We start from the raw sequence: 25,407 nt of genomic DNA, 5'->3' as shown, positions 1-25,407 counted from the left end.
ACCCCGAAGCTAAAGTCAGCTGGCTGAAGAAAAATGAATGCAATAATGCAATAATAGTTGGTCAAATGTTCACACACTTTACAGCTGATCTATTACGCAATCACAAGATGTCAGAACATCTATTTAAGAGGAGACTTTGGCTATTAAATGTTTTCTATAGACAATACTTAGTTTATATATAAATGTTTTTTTCAAACAAATTGATTTTTTAAATATTAAACTATTTACATTTTATTTATTGTTGTGTCTGCAGGTCACAGTGCATGGCAGTTGATTTAGGGTTAAATATTGGTGACGTGTATTACAGCAATTGTCAAGAGATGCAGCCTTAATTATCCAGAATCAATTAAATTATGGTATGAACTACCTTATTATTGGTATAGTATTTATACTTAATCACAAATAGGGTGGGATGGATTAATTTCAATGCATTGTGAAATGCATTTGCATTTTACTCATACATGTCGTTCATATCCACTCTGATGCAGATTCTCACCCTACTGATGAAGAAGCAATCAAATGAGGCTTCATGGTTAAAAGGTAACTGTAGTGGAAAAAATTAACAAAAAACAATGTGTACAATGTAATACCAATAAACAAAATATGAACAAGATTAAAAAACACACATTTAAAGTAGATTTTTGAACGTTTTTATACTTTAAAATACAATCCGTTGGAAGCAGCCATTTTCGTTGATTCTGGTGGCATGTTTACATTACACCAAAATTTATTTGATTTTCCTCTTAACTGCTTTTTTTTCCTGTGGTTTTCTCAACATTTGATTTAACATCATTTCATCTATTACTACGGTCAGACAACACAAGGATGTGTTGTAGTTACTTTTCATGTGTATATGAATCTGTTATTGTGAGCCTTCATTGTTTGAGGATGGATTGTTTTTCAGATGCAATAAGCAAACAAGCATGTGAGAACACAACTTGTGTGAAGCGTGTGGATGCAGACATACAAGGTATCCCACAAGTTGAGGAAGTCTCCTAATAGTGTCTTCCTGTTCCTGATGCCCCGCAAGTCATGCACAATCTCCTGAAAGTGATTGAGAAACGTGCAGTGTTGCCAAAATCCTGTGAATTTTGGTCATATTGGACAGCACTATTTAAGAGTATCGGTATATAAAAATAAAAATAAACAATTAAGATGATATGTACAAAGAATGTGTGCACAATGCAGCCTTGAACAAACTTGTATATAACCTAAAAACTACAAGATGTAGCTTTACAATTCTTTTTAAAATGAGGACAAAAATGTTAGGTGTTGCATGAAATCTTGTTTAACGTTTTAAGGGATAAAACAATGGTGACAATAGAGACAAATGAACACAAACACCCAATTCTTGGCTAATGTGCACCATAAGCACACAACCATAGCAGCACCAATGTTTAGAAGCAGTAAATGTATTTAAACAATCCTAGTGTAAGCTGTACATTTTAATTGATGTCAATTTTTTTCAGTTCAAGTCTGTCGTAAAATTTCTTAAAATGAGTTGTGGATAATTATAAAGAATAGCCAGTTCTTGAGCATTGTTTTCAGTGATGTGTTATCAGGCTGAACGATTAACCTTAATCACACCAATATTATGGTTTTCACTACTGCGATAACGTAACCTCAGGTGCTCAAGGTTTTTTCTTCCGTCATCATCATTTGAGTGATAAATATGTCCACCAATCAGAATTGCCGAGAACCGCCTTCTTGGTCTGCTGGCCAATCAGAGATGGTTACAGGACACGCTTGTATGCAATGCAGCGAGTATCTGAGTGCGCTAACAACTACATTAGGGTCCTATAAAATCCATGATAATGGAATCAGAGAACCGACCAATGAAAACGGAATCTACTGCTGAACACAGAAATGGACAGAAACGGGTTTAAACGCTGTCACCGTGAGGGAAAGGACTTTTTTTTAAATGCAGAAATGTCCTTCCCACTCTCATCCTGGCCGCTTCAAACACCATCTATCCTGGCAAAAAAACTATGCAAAACATCCCTGACTCCTAAATCAGAGCCTACCAGTGCCCGTTTAACTTTAACTTGTCGTTAAACCTCTGTCCGTTTCTCATGTAGCGCTGCTGCGCCCTGTGAGAACAGCAGCAGCTTTAATCAGTTTTATCTGCTAAGAGCATTTAAACATCTCATCAGAGCTACAGAAGATTGCATATGCATTTAAATGTATAAAATATTTTTAAAAATTGTAACTCAAATCGAAATCGCAATATCAGTCAGAAAAATTGCAATTAGGTTTTTGGTCAAAATCGTGCAGCCCTAATGCGGTACATCATGCAGAGCAAAGTTGCAGAGGAAAGGAAAATGTAGTATCAAGTATATCCTGAGAATTAACAGTGATTTGTCCAATGTATTACTGAAAGAACAACTAAAGTTTGTTAACTCTTAAGACATGTCCATGTAAAGACAAGTAAAAACATTTTCCTAAAAGCAGTTCTGTTTGGTTTTTATGCTGATAAAAAAAAAAAGATAAGGAAAACACACATTACTGGTTCTCTTTGGGTTAAGACTTACAATCGTTTGGCTAGTACTACTCCTTTGTAAGCATTTATTAGCACTATACAACACATTTTTTGACAACTGCTATTAGACACTTTAGATAAAGCACATACAACTCAACATGTATAGAAGAGTCATTGCATATGCTGAAGTCATCAGTTTTGAGGTGGAAATAATAGCCCTCATGAAAGGTCAAAGGGACAGTGTTATTTAACTTGAGTAAAGAGTGAAGGGCGAACTTGTGATAAAGCAGAGAAAGGTGCTTTGTGCACAGGGAGCTGACTGGAGGTTAGAGGTAACATTTGGCAACACAATCTTCTGTGGACTGGAGATTGTTTATTACACCTTTATGAAGTCTATGTTTGATATTAGATATGGCCCTACAGGCCAAAATAACACGCGTTGACATGTCTCACTGAGCATATGTAGTAATTATGACTGACACTGAAGCTTCATACAAACGGCTTTCTCTGAGAATGCTGAGAAACACACCCCCTCCATAAAGACACAAATGTACTGTAACCAATGTGACAGAATGCAAACAAACCAGTATCAATGATCCTTCACCATAACACTCCATGCCTTTTGTTTTCCTGCTTCACTCCACGATCAACATCGAAATGTTGGCAATTCATTCTGTGACACCATCTCAGACTAAACCAGGGAAACACCCGGAAATCCAGCCCAGCACGGCCATTGAATCCCCCTGCAGAGAAGCGCTCACACGACCCGGTGTGAAGCAGCCAAAACTCAGGCAGTGAGTTCCACAGTCTAACCGGGTTAATGATTCAATACCGGTGATCAAATCGCACGCAGGGGTGTGACAAAACACGCAGGGTCTCCAGTGTTAGCTGTCTCAACATTCACCCACACAGCAGACATGACACACAACATGTAGACGGGCTTCTCTGACACCTCCCCGACAATAATAAGGGGCTTTCATTTCCGTCCAGGCCGGTCCGTCTGTGTTCATGGGGGGGGTTCACTGCCCCGAGTACACGAACAAAAACACGGCCTCTCGACACAAGCTCTGCCCGGTAGACAACACGGGCTCCGGTGCAATGTTTATAAACAGTCGGTGTTGTGTTTTAATGGCGTTTTTTATTAATTATTACACAGCGGGAGGTCGCCACCTGTCCAACAAGCGTGCAGCCGCTCGGGTCTCGGTGAGGTGGATGCTAACAAAGGCCTGAGAGCTGTCTGGAGCGGAAGAAGTGGCGGAAGGAGGCGAGCAGCTGAGAGGGAGGTAGCCCGCTACGAGCCTCACAAAACAACCCCGTAAATCCCCCGTTAATGGCGTCAGAGCAACAATACCCGCACCGACACGAAGCTTAATAACGCTACGTGCTCCCAGGACCAGGCACACGGCGATACTCACTGGCGGAGAGGGTGGATGATAGCGGATTTTGGCCCCAGCTTCTTTCTGACACCTCAGGTTTTCACTCCGACAACATGGCGGCTCGGCGGACGAGCAGGCGAGAGCGAGGCATGACGGGAAGGGATGAGAGAGAGCGTGCGGTTCAGTGCGCCAACCGGGAGGGGAGGGAGGGTCCCACCGTCCGCTCTCCTCTCACCGCACGGTCCCTTTGTTAGAAACGTCTGCTGTTTGTACTGCAATGGCTGTTAATTTGAACTCTTTAAAATGCTGTCATGAAGATAGAAATGCGGCATTTTATTCCTTTGTCTACCCACAAGCAAAAACCTTACTTTATTACAGTTAAATAACATGTACATTTAAACAATACCACAGGTCTGTGAGTGCAAGCCTAGCAGCGCAATTTCATATTATATGTACAGTAATAAAATGTCACCTTCCTGGGTGGGTTGTACACAATGTACCGGGGTCGCGAGGTGAGTTTGGCAACCATGGCAACGGGCTGCGCCACACCGCGAGCCAGCGTTACCTCCGTTATTCACGTGGACCTTGCTGACCCCACAACGTGTGTCAATAAAAACTCACACCGTGTGCACGGGGTACCCAGTCCGGTACGCGGCCCGGTGAACACCGGCCCTGAGACGGTGTGAGGATGACGTAATGCAGATACAGCGCGTGTAGCACGGGCTGCTTTGTGCGCGTCGCGAGACAACGGCTCGAATTAAAATCTACCCACGTGTTTTTTTGAAGAGGCTTCTGCACCACAATGTCGTTTACCTTTATTAATGAAATATTTAATATTGTAGTCAATTTTTCTGCTTTGCACGTTTGGGAAAAAACAGATATTGACGTACACAAATATTCGAATACACAGAAAAAACATCCCCTATATGTGAATATTCTAAATATCCTTGTGAGGAGAAACTTCAAACAAAAACACATTTTACTCACTTACGTCAACTAGCGATGCTTCAAAATTCTAACAGTTTAGTATTATTTGTGACTCAAATTAGTTTTTGTTATTTCTACTCAATATGTATTTATCTGACCCGCTTTGACTTACCTTGGTCACCAACGTTGCTCGCTGATGACATCTGCTGGTCCACCTTTAGTCGTTCCTGATCTACTCCCGTAGATCAGCCTGAGTTACCATGACTACCTGTCAACGTTGAGCTGTCCTGCAAAGCTGCATTTAATGACTACATGTTTATCATAAGGCACATTACTATTACTAGACATACAGGTCTAAAAAAAAAAACACATTTTATCTGGGGAAGTCATTGGGCAGTGTTGCTAAAGATGAATCAATTAAGACAATAATTGCAATTAAATTTTTTTTAAAAAAGTTGCAAAATGACGTGCAAATCTGCGTATTACACTGAGCCAAACTGCAGTGGTTATGTTAAAATAACTATTTATTATAATAAAGACAACAATATCCCTCTTAAAGTGTAGGGTAGTGTTTATAATGTACACTCATGGCTTCAAGAATATTGAAAAACACTATTTTCAGTTCAAAGATAAAAGAAATTGATTTTGAGTTTTTGTAAGACAATTTAACATCAACTACTGCACAAAACAAGACATAAACACACTACTAAATGATGCTACACAACCGTACCATAGGATTGTGACGCACAGTGCTTACTGTGGGGACATGTGTGCAGGTGAGCTCCACATTACTCAATATTTAATAAATGAGGCCCCTGGTCCACATTGTAAAAAGCAGCACTTGGATTCAAGAGAATGAGAACAGAAACATTTCTTGAATCAAGTGTTGAATCTTGTATCATTTATCACTTTGACGAGAGCTGTTTCTGTGCAGCGATGACAACTGAAATTTATCAAATATTCACTGCAGTTTATTGTAGAAAGTGATTTTATTATTTCAAACTTCACTTGACAACCGCCTCCTTCTTGCTTTCCGTCTCCAACTGTATCTACAAATAAGAACTCAGTGATTTTAATGCATTTCCCTCCCATGTCTCCCCACATATTACAGTGGGCATCATAAAATTAGTTGCAGACGTTTATGTAGTTCCGGGAAAGATAACGTTAGAATATTAACTGCAGATGGGAGTCCATAAGAGAAAAGGTGAGAAACAGGAAAACTTGAATGTGTAACCCCTTTTGCTCCAGTCTCAACAACCCACCTGCCCTTAATTCAACCCAGTTGTTCTTCTCTAAATGAAACCAACCAAACTGCTGGTTATTTACATGCACAGTAAACCCTTTGCTCCCCCCCTCCCGCCCCTCCTATAGATGCACTAATGCCTGATCCCAAAGCCATCTATATCCTTCAGTCAGATACTAAAAGCTGAATTCATTTGTTTGGAAATCAAAATAACGGAATGTTTGCTTTTCAGGAAAATACTTGAATCCAACAATAAAGTGTTTTTAGACACAAATTTTGACGGTTTAGCTTCAGAACATCCTATAAATAGTTGTGCATAGCTCACGCCAATGCTCTTACACTGCGTTTGGAGTAACCTGTACTGGAAAATACAGTGTACTGTCGTTGGAAATGACCTAAAACCTAAAATGATATTTTGACCAAGAAGATCAAATTTGAGATTTTTCCAAAAATCTCTTTGCATTCTTTCCCTCCCGTCTGGTTTTATAACCCCTTCAGGCTTAGGACGTGACGTTTAAAGCGCTGTTTAGATCGTGATGTAAACACATTGTAAACAATCTGTTTAAAGAGCACAAGAAGGCAAGGAAAGATGGTTTTGGGATCAGGGAAACTGCTCTAGTTCAGCATCACCACGTGCTAAAACGACAACAGGTACAAACTGTGCCTTTTTATTACACACACACACACTCACACACTCATGTCCTCCTCGCACACACACACACACACAAACAACGCTCAGAAAATATCACATGGAGCACCAAGTGGTAAAAGTTTATGGTGCAGCCACAAAGCGTCGGTGAGTCCTTCGGAGTCTCTCGCACACACGCACACACAGTGTTGGGAGTGTTGAGAGGAAGTGGTTTAATGAGCTGTGTCACAGGTGGTTTGATAGATTGATAGATGTGTCCCTGTTTTTTTTTTTGTCTTCTGTGTTTCCCTCACACCTCTCAGCCAGCTGGGTATTCCCTGAGCTCTGTACATTCAGGGATGTAGTTGTCGCATTCAAACTCTCACACTCGCGCGCACACACAGCTCCCTCTGGGTGAGGTGTTTTTAGGTCCACTCTTCAGAGAGCAACAGGGTCAACAAACCCCAGCCCATCCACAGTGACACAGTTAGGGCTGAGCCTGAAGGGGGCACTATGAGCAGTTATCCAGCTCTAAAATGCAGAGAGAGGAGAAGGAAAAAAAAAAGAGTCATTAGTTTATATCAAATGATCTATCTGATGAACAAGTCTTTAAGGTTTGAGGTTTGTACACATGAAAGTCAGGTTTAGTTGATGTAAATGTAAATACTCCTATTGAGACACATTTAAACTAAACTCATTACAGAATCAAAAGTTCTCAGTGAGCGCAAACCTCCACCAAGAGCCAAATGTAATCTTTGCCAGATATTGGCAGTTATCTGGAGTAATCAGTGATCCTGATCATAGTACTATGATCATTCACACTTTAAAGGCCTGGAAGAAATTTCTATCCCCATTAATAACGATACAGTAGGTCCAAATGTATGGGCACCTCATTTTTGCAGAAAATCTTTTTTTTTTTTTAAGTATCGCAATAAAATGAGTGATTGTTGAAAAATCTGATTGAGATTAAGTTTGCCAATAATGACCAATAAAGATTTTTGGAATTTTGGAACTGATCCAAAATCAGTATATCGATCCGGATCTCCTCCAAAATGTAATGGAATCTTCCATGGCTTAAAGTCCAACTTTTAGTTAAAACTTTGTTAAATTTCATCAAGTATTTTTGAATGTAATAATCCTAAGAGAGAATCAAATAGAAGAGAAGCTTTACCCCTTTCTTACTGAGCAGCTTTTTAGAAGACATTTAAGGGTCCATATTACATCCAGTTCCCTCTAAAAGGTTTGGAATCCCTTTGTTTTTGTTGTATACTGAAGACATTTGGGTTTCAGATCAAAACATGAATATGAGACAAAAGTTCAGAATTCCAGTTTTTATTTCATGGTATTTACATCTAGATGTGTTAAACAACTCAGGACAGAGCACCTTTTGTTTGAACCCACCCACTTTTCAAGTGAGCAAAAATATTGGAACATGTGACTGATGGGTGCTTCTAGTTGCTCAGGTGTTGTCTTTTAGATTGATTGCTGTCTATGGGAAAAAAGCAAACCATTTTGAAGCAGAGAGAAGAGGGAAAATCGACCAGAGCTATTGCACAAACACTGAGCATAGATAGCCAATACAACAATTTGGAATGTCCTGAAAAAGAAAGAAACTACTAGTGTACTGAGCAACAGACATGGAACAGGTCGGCCAAGGGTATCAACAGCAGTTAATGACAGAAACATTGTGAGAGCTGTGAAGAAACACCCAAAGACAACAGTCAGTGACATCACTGTCAACTTCCACAGGGCAGGGGTGATGGTATCACAATCCACTGTTTGAAGAAGACTTTGAGAGTAGAAATATAGAGGCCATACCACAAGATGCAAACCACTCATCAGCAAAAAGAACCTGAAGTCCAGATTGGATCATGCAAAGAAGTACAGAGATGAGCCACAAAAGTTTTGGAACAAAGTTTTATGGACTGATGAGACCAAGATTAACCTCTACCAAAGTGATGGAAAAGCCAAAGTATGGAGAAAGAAAGAATTTGCTTATCATCCAAAACACACAAGCTCATCTGCGAAGCATGGTGGAGGTAATGTCATGACTTGTGCTTGCATGACGTAACTCATGATGGTAGCAGCAGAATGAATTCTGAAGTCTACAAAACCATTTTGTCTGGCAATTTACAGAAAAATGATGCATACTAAAACACACTTCCAACACAACAAAGGACTTTATCAGGGGGAAAAAGTGGAAGGTCTTAGACTGGCCAAGTCAATGACTGGACCTTAACCCAATAGAGCAGAGGAGACTGAAGAGGGAAACCCCCAGAAACAAACAAGAACTGAAAGCGGCTGCAGTAAAGGCCTGGAAATGCACCCCCCGCCCCCCCTCTTATTTAGTCATCATTAAGTATTTTTTAATGCTTTATTAAGTCCTTATTAATGTCTTATTCTTGTTCATGCCTTATTATACACTTAATGGCAGTCTCGCAGTCCAAACAGGGTTAGGCTTAGGATTAGGGTTAACGTTATCCCTAATCCTAGCATGTTGAGATCGTAATTCATATACAACTACTTACTTACTTACTACTAAAAGGTAATAATTCTAAGGTTATTGAGGGAAAACTCTTAGTTACTGGCTTGCTGGTAGTATAATAAGACCATGCAGAATAAGGCATTAATAAGTACTTAATAATGACTAAGTTACAAATTTGTATGCTAATAAGCAACTACTTAATGGTTAATACTAGGTGTTCCCTAAACTAAAGTGTTACCCTAATTTAATTTGCTCATATAGCACTTTCTTTGGATTATTCGACCTGCGAGTTAAAAACAGGACTAATGCTCGGCGAAATTGCAGCACAAGACCATAATCGTCATGCTGCAATAAAAGGTGAAGAAGCGTCTGTACTTGTGACTTACGTGTAAAGTGGCTGCAGCTGAAGATGAGAGGATTTCTGAGGAGGCTGGTAGCCATAGGAGTCAAACCCACCGATAAAATCAACTTCAACAGGAAAGAAATGAAACAGACGGCATCATTCCACTTTCCTTTAAACAGCCTCTTTGAAGCAAGTGTAGTGCTCACTTTGATAATTGCATTGCTATGTTAGAGCGTCAGATCGTGTCATGAAGAAAAAGAGGGATTGCTGTTGTGTTTATAATAGATCAAATACGACCCTCCTATTATCCTAAAATATCACTAACACATTTTACACTTGGGGTCAATATGTGTTCAACACATTGAAAAATATAATCATGATATTTTTATGCTTAATCATTTCTACCCATCAAACTATTATTTTTTTAATGATAAACACTGAATGGGGTCAAACTGACCCCAAGGATAATAGCAAGATTAAACAGAAAATTCTACTTTTAGCTGCATTTCTTCCCCACAAGTGAGGTCTAAATATGTTACTTGAGGCAAAAATAGTAAAGAATTGTCTGATGTGTGCAACAGCATGTTACTGGGAATGTTCCATCCCATAGATAGTGTGCTGGTATCACTCTGTGATACCGTGACTCATGGAAACGGGGGTTAACTGTGAAATAGCATCAGTCACACTGAGAGCCATGATCCCCGATGCTAAAAGCCCTCTTGACAGCACAACAAGTAAACTTAATCAGCTAAACACGGCACAGGAAGAAAGTCAACAAGCTTTTAGGAGGAGGGAAATGCACTCACAGCTGTCCTCGTCATCCTGGAAGACTTTGCTAACGTAGCAGGCATAGACGAAGCCAAAGAGCTGTCGAAGGAGAGGCGATCAGAAATTAGATCACGGCTGTTTGCATGAAGTCATGAGACAATATTATCAAGTGATTTATTGTTGTGTTTTATATGATTTAGGCGTTTGTGGGATATACGTACAGCCAAAAAGACCTGGATGGCAGAACTCAACACCTCGATGTACTGGTAGTCAAGTAGGCATCCAGAAACGGTGATGACATGGTGGTCGTCTGGGGCCATGTGCGAGTCCAAAACAGGCGTTACCAGGCAACCAGGTCCATGCTCCATCCACCATGAACGGTGAAGGGATGTGTTGAATGTCATGAGGAAGTGTCGGTCCTAATTATGTGTACACATATAAAATAAATGAACGTTACCCCTTTATATATATATATTTTAAAAAGGCACAACATTTGAGACAATACCATAGCATGCGATTTCTCAAGTTCCAATTTCAAGAAAAACTATCTGTATCACAGCTAGAAGTTAAAATATAAGCAAACAAACAGGTTCTAGTTGCATTACTGCTGATTTTATTTCACCGTCCACTAATCACAGGGAAACATCCTCAGCGAGGAAATACAGAAAACCCCCGTCTCCCCCACCTCACAGACCAGCTGGCACGTATTCCCCTCTGGTTTGACCTCGACTGGCTCTGAGGCCTTTCCCCAGACGGACATGCCTGAAACACTTTCCCAGCGTGCTATTCAGGAGGAATCCTCACAAAAAAATCTCAGCTGTTTCCCTTCAAACATGCTGGAGCAGCAGCTCTATACTCCGAGACTCTCTCGGATGTTAGCACTTTAGGTATTACCGTAATCCTATACCTCTCACTTGAGAACAAAATCCAATACCTGGGATACGTAAACCAAAAAAAACCCTTGAATGATTGGCAATCTTCATGTTTCAACTGAGAAATGTATCCTTTCATGTGTCATATATATCATCCAATCTGCCTTTTAGCCAACCCAAAAAGAGCAGCTCTGTAAATAGAAGTTAACCTGTAACAGATGATAAAGATGTTTCCTCAGGTCAAAGACATGCATTTGGAAATTGAAGTATTTTAGAACAAAGCAGTGTTTGACCCTCTCCTAACTAACAGTGATTGAAATGACATACCTCTTATATGATTATGAAGTTTGACATACTTTATAACATCATAGGAGCTGCAATGCCAATAAGTTAGCAACATGAGGCCAAGAAAAGGATAAATCTAATACTTCCAAAGGACATCTTCTGCTGTCCTCCTATACCTCCACCAAGGAGGTAATGTATTCACTGGCATTAGCAAGAGTACATCAAAAGTACCATATTTAACCAAAAATATACCTGATGCCACGGCAGATTCTATTCAAATTTGGAGGGGATCCAGATAAATATACTGGTTCTGGATCAGTTTCTGTCTCATCATTGGAGAAATTTCAAAAATTCATATCCCGGTTAGTCATTGACCAATCTTTATGAAATTTGACTCAGTTACGCTACCGAGTTTCATTTGGATCGGATCTGGATTGTGCATTTCTTCGCGATTCTTCCATACATTTGGACCTACTGTATCGTTATTAATGAGGATAGAAATGTCTTCCACGCCTTTACAGTGTCAATGGTCATGGTACCATGATCAGGATCACTGATCTAGAAAAATGATCAAATCTGGCAAAGAGGAGATTTGACTGAGGTCTGTGCACTCTGAGAACTCTCGTTTTAAAGTAGAACAAAACCAACAGTGAAAGTTCACACTGGATTTCCCACCAACGTGGAAAAAAGTAACAGACTTACCTGAGACAGGTTTCCAACCTCCAGATAAAAACAAATAATGAAGGAGTTCCATCCAACCCAGAGCACGAGCCACACAGCATACTGTGACACACACACACACACAGGTCTTTGTTTACATGAGAGTAGCTCTGCACATGGCTCGAGTTATAAGGATGAAGGGTGGGTTTACTCACAAAGATGAGGTATCTGAAGCGAAACTGCACTGTGCCAAACATCCCGAGAATGACGGACATAATATGCAGAAAGTTGGCCAGAATTGGAGCCCACTGGTAGCCCAGGAAATCAAACACCTGTCGTTGAAGAGCGGCAACCTGGAGGGGCCACAGAGAGAGTTAGAGACAGTGTTTCAGTCATACTCACAGAATAATGCATTTAGACACACGTGCAAATCCATCTCACACACACACACACACACACACACACAGAGTGTGACAAGGACACACATGCACAGGTCTGCCGCAGTTGTTTCCATGGTAACTGCCTGGAGCACCATCCAGTCCAGTGACTGTAAAAATAAGGGCACCCCCCAAAAAGCAGAGCCAAACTAATGAGAGGCGGTGGGCTGGACCCGCTCCTTCACAACAAGGAAACAATAGTGCATGGTGTGCATGCAGCACTGAGCAGCACTGAGCAGCAGCCCTCACTCTGCTGCTCAGTGCTGCATCTCTCCCAGGCAGGAATAGATGTTGCGGCTCCTATTACACAGCTCTACAGCTGTGAGGGAACCTTCCCCATGAGCCCTGGAATAGAGACCAGATGGTGAACCTTGAACATTCCCATGTTCCCATGTTGTTTCCACCGGCTGGATGGAGCAGCCACCCTGTCCCAGTGTCCTCAGACCCCCATAGGCCAGCCTCTAATGTGGCATGTGGGTCCAGCAGCTGCAGCAAGGAGACCCTATGGCGGTCTGTCTGGTGGACTACAATGTGCTGGTGTGTGCATGGCCCGCTATGAGGATATAATTATAGACTCACCAGCTGCAGGGAACAGATCACCAGCAACGTGCATCGGCCGTCGCACTTCCCCATCTTGGAGGGCTCCGGACGCGGCTTGGAGCCGCGGAGGCTCCGGGGGAAAGACGGCTCCCCGGTTAGATCCAGAGTGTCTGGTGGTCTCAGTTTACACCATTCCCAACTGAGAGGCCCCTGCCTGCCCGTCTCCCCCTTCTTCTTCTTCTTCTAACGACCCACTCCGACGGTTCTCCCCCAGCTAGTGTCCCATCTTCAGCCTGCGGGGACTGGGTTAAAGCTGAGCCTGGTCCGGGGGTTTCCAGGTGCAGGAGGGGGGTGGGGAGGAGGGGGTCCAGTCCACACCGGCCTGCTGCGATCACCTCGGCCACACCTTCCGAACAGGGGACACACAAAGACACAAAGAAAGACGGAAAGCTGTCATAATCCGCCTCGGGCTGGAGCCAGAAATGAGCATCATATGATACGGGATCACAGAGGAGGAGGAGGGAGGGGCGCGGACCCGCACAGGGACCACGGCCGACTGCATGCGATCCACCGAGGACACAAAGCAACACGATGAGACTCACGGTTTTCACTGAGCTGGAGGTCCTGGTCCCCGGGGTTCAGACTAGACCCTCAGTCTGGATCAGCCGCTGCTCTTTAGGCAGGGCCCAGGTTTACACACCGGGGTCCGGCTCCGAGGCTCCGTCTACCAGCGTCTTTTGTCAACAATCGGTGCAGAGGAGCGAGCAGGAGGAGCCGGGGGAGGAAGAGGAGGAGGAGGAAGAGGAGGGGGGGGTCTTCGTCACTGCGACCCTGAGGAAGAGCTGCGTCTGAGCCGGAGAGGTCACAAAGGACCAGGACCAGGGCAGGGAGGGGGTGTTCACGGACTAAATCATAATGTCATGCGTTATCGCTCCATCAGCCGTGATGCGTTCAAGGCCTGCGGTGATTCAAAGCCCAGTTTAATCTCAACTACTTAACACAGTCCAGTTAAACCAGCCAGTATAGTGGGACACATTTAAATCCTCTAATCACTTTATATCTGATTCTAAATAGAGGTGTTCGATATTAGTTTTTTTTTTTTTTTTTTTGCCGATACACAATATTGTCCAATATTACATTTTCGATAACGATACCGATATTTACCCACACACCCTCCCCACAGCCTGATTTTGTGTCACATTATATCTCTATATGGAAATAACATGTTAAGCCTACTTTTAATATGATGCAATCCACAAAAATATTATAATTAATTAATGAATTATAATAACATGCCTCAAAAAACATCACATCTGTTTTTAATATTGGTGGGGGAAAAAAAATTGATACAGATAACAGACATTACATTTTATGGTAGATACATAATAACTATGTCACCCATCTTGCTTATTTGATGAACACATACTCAATTTTATTTCTGTAGAGCCACAATGTGAACACTACGGTAAGGCCTGTTGATTTTTATCAAATTATTTTTGTTACGTTTTTTGTCAATAATCATTTTTACAATGAAAGAAACCTAGGCAATGCAAACAATTACATTATGACAAAATCAAGACAGATTATTTCAAGTTTTTGTCATATCATAAGAACAAAAGCTCTCAAAGGTTAGATATAATCAGAAATCATACAGGCGAGTAATGGTGATTAGGTTGATAGAAAGTGCTCAGACGCTGAAATGAATTTAAATCAATTCAAAAAGACAGTTTAAGGAATTTAAATGAACAAAATATAAATATAGAAAAAATAAGATCAAAAGGAAAAAAGTAAACAAGAAACAACCTACACTTTAAAAAATAAATAAATCACAATTTAACCAAAAAACACTCTTCACAGCTGAAAAAAAACCCTCCATATGAAAACACACAGACACATTACAATGACACAAATGACCACTTTTAGTTGAAAACGGAAGTTTATTAAAACAAAATAAGCCTAAAAAAGTTTCTTGTTGAGGTTGTTTTTGACGGATCGATACAAAGTTCAAATGCTGATCTCGAGACAAGCCCGAGGTCAGCATTTTACAGAGACGCCAGACTCATGGAAGGACACACGTCCTTGCGCACACACACACAATCCAGTCGGAGGGGGACGCTACTGAATTTCCCCCAAGTACAGACGTTTATCACTGGAACCAGACAACACTGCAAAGAGAGAAAAAAAAAACAAGAATTATCAACGTATACCAGTAACTCTGTAAATACACTAACTTCCTCATTATTTTTGATTAAGCGTTTAGAAACTCTTCAGTCTTCCTCTGCGTTTCTTCCTGACAGTAAACCAGGAGTGTGACTCACCTACTGACTCCTCGGGGTGAAAGACCACTTCATTGACAGAGCCAGCATGGCCTGGTAGCTTATACAGGATCCTCCGTGATGTGGTGTCCCAGATGTACACAAATCTATACACACACACAAAAAAACCCACAATAGTGACAGTGACACCTGACTGCGGCTATAAATAACAGCATTCTAACAGTAGTGTGCAGACTGCAATAAAGCAATGTTTATAAAAGTAAAATGAAGAAAACCAACACATTTGATTAGACTAAGTGTTTTTCTCTACCTGGAACTAACACACACTTCCTCTGATATTGTGAGAAACTGTGAATCAGCACATTTACTGTAACAGAGCTCTGGTTTCTTCATGGTGACGTGAATAACTTTTCTTTAAACCATATTTTGCTTGAACTTTTTTTTTTTTTTTTTTTTTTTTTAAAATCAAACTAATGAACAGATTTAAGGATTACTATTGCAACAACACATCATCAGTAGGGTAAAACTACCCTGTCTCATGACGGTGTAAACCCAGCTCACGTTCCCTATTAGTGGGTGAACGATCCAACGCAAGAGAAGACAAACACTTTTTTTTCCAGAGACAAAAGTCTAGTCGTTGAGAAAAGCTGGTGTGTGAATTGAAAGAGCGCGTGGGAGTGATTTAATCTCACCTGTCAGCAGAGCCCGCAGCGATCTTACTGCCGTCAGTGGACCAGGAGCACCGTAGCAAATTCTAACAACGAGAATGAGAAGAAAAAAGAAAAACAATGTTACAAACTTTGTACACACAAAGCTGTTCAATATAGAAGCTGCAGATTTCAATATCTGTCCTCAGTACTGAAAGCGGCTACATGTTTGTGTATTTACCAGGTAAAAACTCAGAGCTAATCACATCAACACTTTTCCAGATGACTTGAATCAATCCAGGTTTTAGATGCGATAGTTTCCAGTCCTTGTGTCCATCTTCTCGGGTAGAGATGCAGAAAGTTCTACTAAGATGTCTGAAGCCTCCGATTTCTTCAATTCCATTTCAACGTTTGCTTATTTCTGTCTCATCTCTGCTTGAGTTTAGCTATTTCTATTCAGTTTCTGTTTGATCGTCTTCCCCTGTTTAAATAACTTTACTGCGTATTACATTTTCAGAAATCGTACCAAACATACGAATAGAGTAAACTGCTGTTATTAATTTGACATCATCTCGATCCTTCAGATGATTAATGGAAGCCAGGAGGGTTACGCAAGATCTTTAACGTATCCGTTTGTTACACTTTCGACCCTCAGCTTCGTTATTTTATTTTTCATTATTAACGTTATGATTGAAACCTTTAATTACCACCAACCGTCAAATCACTCTCAAGTTTTGCACGAAATCCTGAACAGCCGTGTTATTGGAGGTGTAATGTTTCTGCCATGATGTGTCACCAGCTACACCAACATCTGAACCTGTCTTTTCAGATTTGAATCAGGTCATAGTAATGTGAACCGTTTGTTCATCACAACACATTTAAAGGTCCCACATCGTGCTATTTTTCACCCATCTCCATTTGTTCGAAGAACCCCAAAAACATAGCATTGGAGGTTTATTTTCCCAAAGTCGCCTGTTTTCCAGAGTTTTAGCCTCTGAAAAGTCACTTTCTGAGCAACTTTACAATTAGGCTGATTTGCAGCCCACTTATGCACATTCATGAGTGGGCGTGTCTATAGACGGGGCACTGACTTCCCTGCGTGTCTCGCTCTGTTACGAGGGGATCAGTAAAACTGCACATTACAGTGAAACACATGGCTATTTAAGCGGCGATTGACAACAGCCTTCAATGTGCAGCGGTGATAGACTGTGGAAGCACTGCGCGAAGGACGCTGAAATGCTCACCTTTGTGAGCGTGTCTTATTATATGTCAATCACGGAAGAGAGCTTCCTGGAGGCGCGGCTTCTCCAGCTCAGTGTGAAACGCGTCGTCAAATTGGAGCAAGGTGTTTGGGCTCGTCCTCCAGTAAGAAAGGAGCAAATCACCCTCAAACTAAAGATTGAAGGAATCAATAAAAACTTTGGGCATGTGTACGAAGCCCAAATAGCACTTTTATGATGTTTAAAGCACAGAAAAGTCGATTTAGCGTAACATGGGCCCTTTAAAAACACACTTCAGATGAAGCTCTTCATTCATTTTAGATGACAGGATAACATGATTATTACTAGAAATAGAACACGTAGAGAGATTTTGAATGAGATAATGAGCAAAATTGGACATTCTTCCATGTGCTACACATTCAGTCACTCGTTTTCCTGAGAAAATTATTGTAAATGTGGGATATCATCCCAAAACACGCACAAAACAGTGGTACAGATTGCTTTTTCTGTTTCAGAACGTGAATTAGTTTGATGTTTATTACACAGAGGAAAACTTGATCAGTCAAGTGCAACAGGAAAGTAAAAGGAAACCTTACTTTTACTATGTTTTAATTAAATAATGACTCCACGTCATTTGAGCAACTAAAAGAAAAATACAAAATAATAAATATATAATAAATTAACATTTGCTAATAAAACATTTGCCGGTATTGCTGTTACCTTTTCAAAGTTGTGAATGTTGCCCTGAAAAATCTTCACACATCTTTCCTTGGGTGCAAACGGTCGAACATCCCAGATACGCACTGCACACACACACGCGCGCACACACACACACACACGCGCACACACACACACACACACACACACAGAGAAGTCAGGGATGGATGTTTGCTTTGAAATCATCTATTGGATATGAAATAACGGGCAGGTGTCACTCTACCTGTGTTGTCCATGGAGTTGGAGAGGAGGTACGACCCCTCTGAGCTCAGGCTGAGCCCGGTCACTGAGTCAGCATGGCCGTGCATGTTGTAGATCAGTTTATTCTGCCTGAGGTCCCACACCTGCGTCACACACACTTTTGTTTGTCACTGTCATTTTATCGTCAACCTCCAGTCTGACATGGGTTTATGTTTTCTTTAAAAACTACTTATGATCTAAATGTGATGGTACCTTGATGTCGTTGTCGATCCCTCCAGACAAGATCTGATCGCTGGTGTCGTTGAAAGTCACGGCCAGCACCTGGTAGGTGTTCTGGAAGGTGTGGATGGCCCCCTTCTTACGGATGTCCCACAGCTACACAGACACAACAATTACAGGTAAACACCATTGGACCATAACCGGATCGTTAACATTTTGCACGACTGTAGAAAAACAGAATCCTAAAAGACATGTGAGGGCTGACTTTGATGGTCCCGTCATCGCTGCCGGTGCAGACCAGCTGAGGGCCTCGTCGGGCCGGATAGCAGGTGTTAACAAAGGAGGTGTGGCCTTTCAGACGCTTGATCCTGTCGCCCGTTTCACTGTCCCACACGCCCACAGTCTTATCTGTGCTGGCTGAGAACAGGGTGCTGAAATCAAACGCAACATAACAATGACATTATTAATGAAAATGTATCTAATTAATTACAGACTTTGTAAATAATTAATCTTGATTAATCGCATAACAACATTTGACACGAGAAGCAACATTTTTCCAATTTAAATAGATTTTGGTATATGACTGAATCAATGAAAACAATAAATGAGCTGAAACAACAAAATTGTGTTTATTATTTTCATCACTGAGTGCTAACATAATGTGCAATATGAATAAAGAATATTATAATTGCATTGTTCGCAAAGCACAAACCTAAATTTAAGTAAGCTACATTTCTGCTTTTTTGTAAAACTTTTTGTGTTTTGTTTGAAAACAACCTAAAATACTTTTATTCTCATAAATTCTTGAACAAATTACACTCACTCGACACTGCTCTAAATAAATATAGGCTGTATTTACACCTGTGAGGCTAAATAGATACAATACAATTGTTGCATATTTAAGTTGGGTCGTTTGTTAACTTCTGTGCTCCCATATGTCCAAAAAAACCCATTTTTGGAGGAAACGCTCTCAGTGCTGGAACAAACAGACAGGTGTGAATACGCTCCGACAGTGTTAACGGTTCAAGTCTAGTTTTAGTGATTTATTGACTATTGGTGATCATGTTATAATAAACTGGAAGAATATCATCAACCTGTCCAATGCAATTGCAGATAAAACTTGTGCAGAGGTGTAAAGAGTACTGATATATCCTACTTAAGTAGAAGTACTGTTACTTGATTGAATATGTCCTCAAGTACAAGTAAAAAGTAGCTCAAATAAATAGTGCGTCATGTAAAACTTACTAGTTACTTTCACCCTCCATGTTTGTTTTTGGCAAGAAATCTTGCCACGGTTCCCTAGCATACAGTAAACAGGAAATCTTGCACAGTTGGAACTTATCTTATTTCAGTATAGCTAAACTCATGAACTCTAAAACTGAGAAAATAACCTCCATTCGATGCCGTTTTAGTGGCGTGCATTACGTTTAATCTGATTGGTCGGCTATGATGTGATGCATTTGATTTGTCGTCGGGTTATTTCAGTTTTTGTAATTTCACAATGTTTGTTCATCACTTTAAAACACAAAATGATAATTTACTCAGTAACGGTTGGGTGTAGAATTATAATTAATTACTTTACTTCTTGTAAAACGTACTTAAGTACAAGTAAAATTTAGAAATATATTCAAAAAAGTACAAGTACCCACAAAAGCAACTCAAATACAGTAACGAGAGTACTTGTATCCGTGTCCCACCTTCCATCTGTGTTGTAGTGCAGCTCCATCACGGCTCCACTGTGGCCCTTTAAAGTGGCGTAGTTCTCACAGTCTCCGTACACGTTCCACATCACTGCAACAAACACACCAGACACAAAACCACGATGTGCATGTGAGGTCATGACATGACATGACATAAAGTGGGTGTAATAACGTACAAATGAGCCTGTCGAATCCCGAGGAGGCCAGAGTGGCTCCGTTGGGGTGAAACTTGCAGCAGTAGACCTCGCCCTCGTGGCCCGACATCAGCATGATGGGAGCCTGCAGGCTGGAGCTGCGTGGAGGGCCCTGATCAACACATAACCAACCTTTTTATAAATCAGCCACAGGAAATACAATGCTACCTCAAATGCTCTTTCAGAAAGAATGCCAGCATTCTTAAATCAGCCATCATACTGACTCTATCAATATACATAAACAGTTTAATGTGTTTTATTATAACTGCAAGGCAGAAATATAAGTGCATTATTCTCACTTTAACAAAAACATCTGCATCAGCTGTCAGATGCTATCGAGTGAAACAACTAACAAGAGCCTCTTTCAGCATTATTCACGCCACAGATATCCACACACTGGGAAATTGTCAGAAGGATAAGCCAGATTAATGTTGGCTTATAAAAAGCAACACAAAAACATCATCTCCACGGGAAAGAGCAGGAGTAGTGTCAGCAGTGTGCAGAGATGATAAGATCTGAAACGCTTGTCGATGCTTTTCACAGGAAATATGAAGACACGTGAAATAAAAACAGGACTGTTTATTGGGGACTTATTGGATAATAACCGTCTGGTTTCAAAACAGGACAAGTTGTGTCAAAGGAGGATGACACGTTACAGAGACTAAAGCTTCAACATCTGTTTGATTAGAAAGTGGCAATAGAACACATTTGTGAAACCTACAAATAGAAACTTTTGAAACATATTGGATTTTTTTCAAATTAAATATTTGTGCTTCAAGAGCAGAGATGGGCTACTTTTTTCACTAACATTCAAGTCTGAATTTAAAAAATATATATATATAACTGATTTGAGGATTAATACAGGAAAGTGTGTTTTTTTTTTTTTGCAGTTTTGTCTGTTTTTGGGGTCACCGTGTATTTTCCTTTTATTTTGTGTGTTTTTGTTGTTGTGTGCATTTCTGGAGTCCCTTTTGAGTATTCTTGTTGTCATTTTTGTATTTTTTGTAGTAGTAGTCTTGCGTATCGCAGGTGTTCTATAGCAATGCACCAAGCAGGGTTGTTGTTTTACATTTAAGACTTGTTTGCACAAAAGAGGTATTTTCTTAACTTCCTAAAAGGCCTGAACGATTTTAAAAAATATTCTAATTGCGATTTTTTTTCCCTCAATATTGAGATTGCAATTTAATATGCAATCATTTTTTCAAGGGCCACTTGTCATGTATTTTTCAATGAACACAAGCAATAAATTAATCTGTTTCATAATAAACAATTTCAGATTAAATATAAAATATACATTTTAAAGCACGTATTACAACAATAAAGCAAACAAATCTGTGGCTTCACCTCATCAACATATCTAACAAACTTCACGTTTCATGAAACATGTAAACATGTGGACGGCACTTCTTAAACACTCTCTGAACTTAACAGGACGAGACAAATAAATAAAATCAATTGCAGCCTTTGCGATTAGAAAATTGCGTTTTATAATATCGCAATAATATCACAAATGCAATTACTCGTTCAGCCCTACTTCCTAACATTGATTTTGGGTCATTTTTTTCCATGATTGGGATGCAATGATTACTGTAGTTAATGTGGTTAATTTTGTAGCAGATGAACTTAGAAAATGGGTGAATTTAATAAAGTTTAAAGTGAGACTTGTGCTCCTGACCTACTGCGATCAGGTAAAATGGCTCTTTAAATGCTTTGTTGATGATTGACATCAAATCATGTAAGAAATGAAGTAATTGGGTTTTATCTAAAGCATCCTGTTCCAGCAGCTTTTAAAGAGTTTTTGGATAAGAATTTTGTGTTGAGGAGTAAAAAACTGATCTCTTGTCTGTTTCTTTGCAGCTGGATAATACATTGTGGTTGGTGTTTGGTTCTCCATGAACAGATTTATTTTTAGGTCATGGTGACATCTTTTCACAGAAGGCTGAATAATAACTACCGGTACATTTTTAATGACATAAATTGTACTCATTTTGTCATAACTTACTTTCTAGAGTTCATTTTTTTTTTTTTGTTTATTGAGGGAAGCTCAGATTTAATCGTCTTCTACATATAATAATACATTTCAAGAAGCCTGATGAATATCTCGAGTGGAATAAACTATTTATCCATTTTAAAGCCTTCAACTCCACTTGTCTTTTGTCCTAATTATGTGGTGACTGTGCAAAACATACATGACATCCGCTTATTTGTTCTATGAAGGGTATTTCTGCTATCTTAAACATAGAAAATGAGTGTGTGGGTGGATGTAGATTTTATAGTAGATTATTAGGGTTAGTTAGTCCGTAACATAGGTTAGGGTTAGTTAGTCCGTAACGTAGGTTAGGGTTATGGTGAGGGTTAGTTAGTCCGTAACATAGTTTAGGGTTATGGTTAGGGTTAGCTATTCCGTAGCGTAGGTTATGGTTAGGGATAGTTGGTCCGTAACGTAGGTTAGGGTTATGGTTAGTTGGTCCGTAACGTAGGATAGGGTTATGGTTAGTTAGTCCGTAACGTAGGTTAGGGTTATGGTTAGTTGGTCCGTAACGTAGGTTAGGGTTATGGTTAGTTGGTCCGTAACGTAGGTTAGGGTTATGGTTAGTTAGTCCGTAATGTAGTTTAGGGTTATGGTTAGTTAGTCCGTAACGTAAGTTAGGGTTATGGTTAGTTAGTCCGTAACGTAGGTTAGGGTTATGGTTAGTTTGTCCGTAACGTAGGTTAGGGTTATGGTTAGTTTGTCCGTAACGTAGGTTAGGGTTATGGTTAGTTTGTCCGTAACGTAGGTTAGGGTTATGGTTAGTTAGTCCGTAACGTAGGTTAGGGTTATGGTTAGTTTGTCCGTAACGTAGGTTAGGGTTATGGTTAGTTTGTCCGTAACGTAGGTTAGGGTTATGGTTAGTTTGTCCGTAACGTAGGTTAGGGTTATGGTTAGTTAGTCCGTAACGTAGGTTAGGGTTATGGTTAGTTTGTCCGTAATGTAGTTTAGGGTTATGGTTAGTTAGTCCGTAACGTAAGTTAGGGTTATGGTTAGTTAGTCCGTAATGTAGTTTAGGGTTAGTTCGTCCGTAACATAGTTTAGGGTTATGGTTAGTTAGTCCGTAACATAGTTTAGGGTTATGTTAGTTAGTCCGTAACGTAGTTTAGGGTTATTGTTAGGGTTAGTTAGTCCGTAATGTAGTTTAGGGTTAGTTAGTCCGTAACATAGTTTAGGGTTATGGTTAGGGTTAGTTAGTCTGTGACGTAGTTTAGGGTTATTGTTAGGGTTAGTTAGTCCGTAACATAGTTTACGGTTAGTTAGTCCGTAACGTAGTTTAGGGTTAGTTAGTCCGTAACAGTTTAGGGTTATGGTTAGGGTTAGTTAGTCTGTGACGTAGTTTAGGGTTATTGTTAGGGTTAGTTAGTCCGTAACGTAGTTTACAGTTAGTTAGTCTGTAACGTAGTTTACGGTTAGTTAGTCCGTAATGTAGTTTACGGCTAGTTAGTCCGTAACGTAGTTTAGGGTTAGTTAGTCCGTAACAGTTTAGGGTTATGGTTAGGGTTAGTTAGTCTGTGACGTAGTTTAGGGTTATTGTTAGGGTTAGTTAGTCCGTAACGTAGTTTACGGTTAGTTAGTCCGTAACGTAGTTGACGTATTGATACAAACAGAAGTAGTCCCTCACTGGCCACTTTAGGTCACGTGATGCACCTATCACGTCACCTAAACTGGCCAATGAGGGCCGTTGCGTACAGATAGAATGCCGGTATATTGATAAGTGTTACGTAATGATTGCCACTGCCAACTTTTTTGGCCCAAGTACCCCCTTTCTCTTATTTCTGAATCCTAGTACCCCTTTGTCCAACCGTTTGATTGCTCAGAAAAAAAAATTCTATGGAAAAACAACAACTATAGATCAAAATTATGGAAAGAATGAGTGATCCCATTGTTATAAATAAATTAAATTAAACAGTATTTAGTGCCTCCTGAATAGATTTATTTCTATAGTTTTTTTTATCATTTCTGGTCATCTCCCACCTGATGTGGGACCAAGACTGGTCCTTGTATTTACATTTAATAATCAAGATCATTTCCATCATCATTATTATGATTATCATTTTTAAGTTTAAAAAAAAAAAAAAAAAAAAAAAACATTATACAATCCCATTTTTACAACGTTTCGTTTGTTAATTTTCAATTTTCTCTTTTTAAAAAACACTGCTCTCGATTACAATATTTCTGGATATAGTTAAAAATAAATAGTTTTAATCATGCATGGTTTGCTTGAGTTTGTACCTCGTTTTTCTTTTAAGTGACGGCAATATAGGCCCAGACTAATTAGGTCAAATTTCTTCCTTTGAATTTTTGTTAAACAAAGGTGGTCAACTATTTACTTTAAATATATACATGATTGAAATCAGTGCCACATTGAAAAATACATTGACTATAGTAGTTAAGTTGAACTCCTGTAATAGCCAACTGTATTCATCATTTAATTTGAGAGCTAAAATATGAAACTTTAAACTGACTAGATGCCAAGTTAATTTTATAAAAGGTGGATCAACACCTTTATTCATTACTCATATGTTTTTAAGTGTAAACAGGTGACTATAAAAACAATAATTCAATTCCTAACATTTGTCAAACAGAATACATCTGAACGAAATGATCACGTTCCGATTATTTTAAGCAACACGGACTTCCTCTTATTTAAATGAGTAATTATTATTATTGACACAGGATAAACATTGCCTGTGCAGTTATAGTCTTTGAGCATATACATTAACGGGAAGTTGTTAGCTGTAATGTGTCTGTTTGTGTAGTTTCATGCTTGTCCCTCCACTCATATGTGAACTTCCTACCGCCGCCATGAGCTGCTGAGACTGCGCCGCCGCCACAAGCTCCATCCGAGGCCGCTTCACGCCGGCTGAGACCACCGCCATGTCCGCCGCTCTCTTCATCGGTTCAATCATCACGAATCAGTCCACTGAAAACAGCCCCAAAGGGAAACTTTAGTACAGCTTTTTATCAAAATGAATGAGTGTCTTTCATATGAGTCGTTCAGGGGCTATGGCTCCGACACGGGAAAGTACTTCCGGGGAGCAAATTCCCCTGATTGGCCGGGATTAGTATAGTTGAATTTGATTGGCCCTTTGTTTGTTGACCACTACAACTTGACCCGGAAGTAAACGAGCAGTGTTCCTGTAAGCGCTGAAGGTAAC

The 25,407-nt window shown here is 40.1% G+C and overlaps 3 protein-coding genes across 6 annotated transcripts in view; all 3 read right to left on the bottom strand.

Annotated features, from left to right (window-relative positions):
- The window catches only part of pum1 (pumilio RNA-binding family member 1), a 29,421-nt gene extending 25,378 nt beyond the window's left edge, over positions 1-4,043 (bottom strand). For all 4 annotated transcript variants that reach the window (XM_028461030.1, XM_028461032.1, XM_028461033.1 and 1 more), the window contains exon 1: positions 3,895-4,043. The gene's annotated coding sequence lies outside the window, so the exon portion shown is untranslated. The remainder of the gene's footprint in view (positions 1-3,894) is intronic.
- Positions 4,044-5,752: 1,709 nt separating this feature from the next.
- nkain1 (sodium/potassium transporting ATPase interacting 1) lies at positions 5,753-13,935 on the bottom strand. The gene is made up of 8 exons (XM_028461097.1): positions 13,646-13,935; positions 13,083-13,449; positions 12,282-12,419; positions 12,109-12,189; positions 10,471-10,668; positions 10,288-10,348; positions 9,525-9,606; positions 5,753-7,184 (listed from the first exon to the last, which is right to left on the bottom strand). The coding sequence occupies exons 2-8, from the start codon at positions 13,134-13,136 to the stop codon at positions 7,175-7,177; spliced, it is 624 nt and encodes a 207-aa protein (XP_028316898.1). The 5' UTR covers positions 13,137-13,449; positions 13,646-13,935; the 3' UTR covers positions 5,753-7,174.
- A 1,025-nt stretch (positions 13,936-14,960) lies between these two features.
- On the bottom strand, positions 14,961-25,274 carry snrnp40 (small nuclear ribonucleoprotein 40 (U5)). The gene is made up of 10 exons (XM_028461524.1): positions 25,048-25,274; positions 20,200-20,329; positions 20,021-20,114; positions 18,589-18,754; positions 18,357-18,479; positions 18,127-18,247; positions 17,907-17,989; positions 16,012-16,073; positions 15,362-15,465; positions 14,961-15,208 (listed from the first exon to the last, which is right to left on the bottom strand). The coding sequence occupies exons 1-10, from the start codon at positions 25,156-25,158 to the stop codon at positions 15,159-15,161; spliced, it is 1,044 nt and encodes a 347-aa protein (XP_028317325.1). The 5' UTR covers positions 25,159-25,274; the 3' UTR covers positions 14,961-15,158.
- Positions 25,275-25,407: the final 133 nt, after the last annotated feature.

Source organism: Gouania willdenowi, chromosome 11 (assembly GCF_900634775.1).
Source record: "Gouania willdenowi chromosome 11, fGouWil2.1, whole genome shotgun sequence".
Lineage (NCBI taxonomy): Eukaryota > Metazoa > Chordata > Actinopteri > Blenniiformes > Gobiesocidae > Gouania > Gouania willdenowi.
This window is presented reverse-complemented; position numbering and strand designations above follow the sequence as displayed.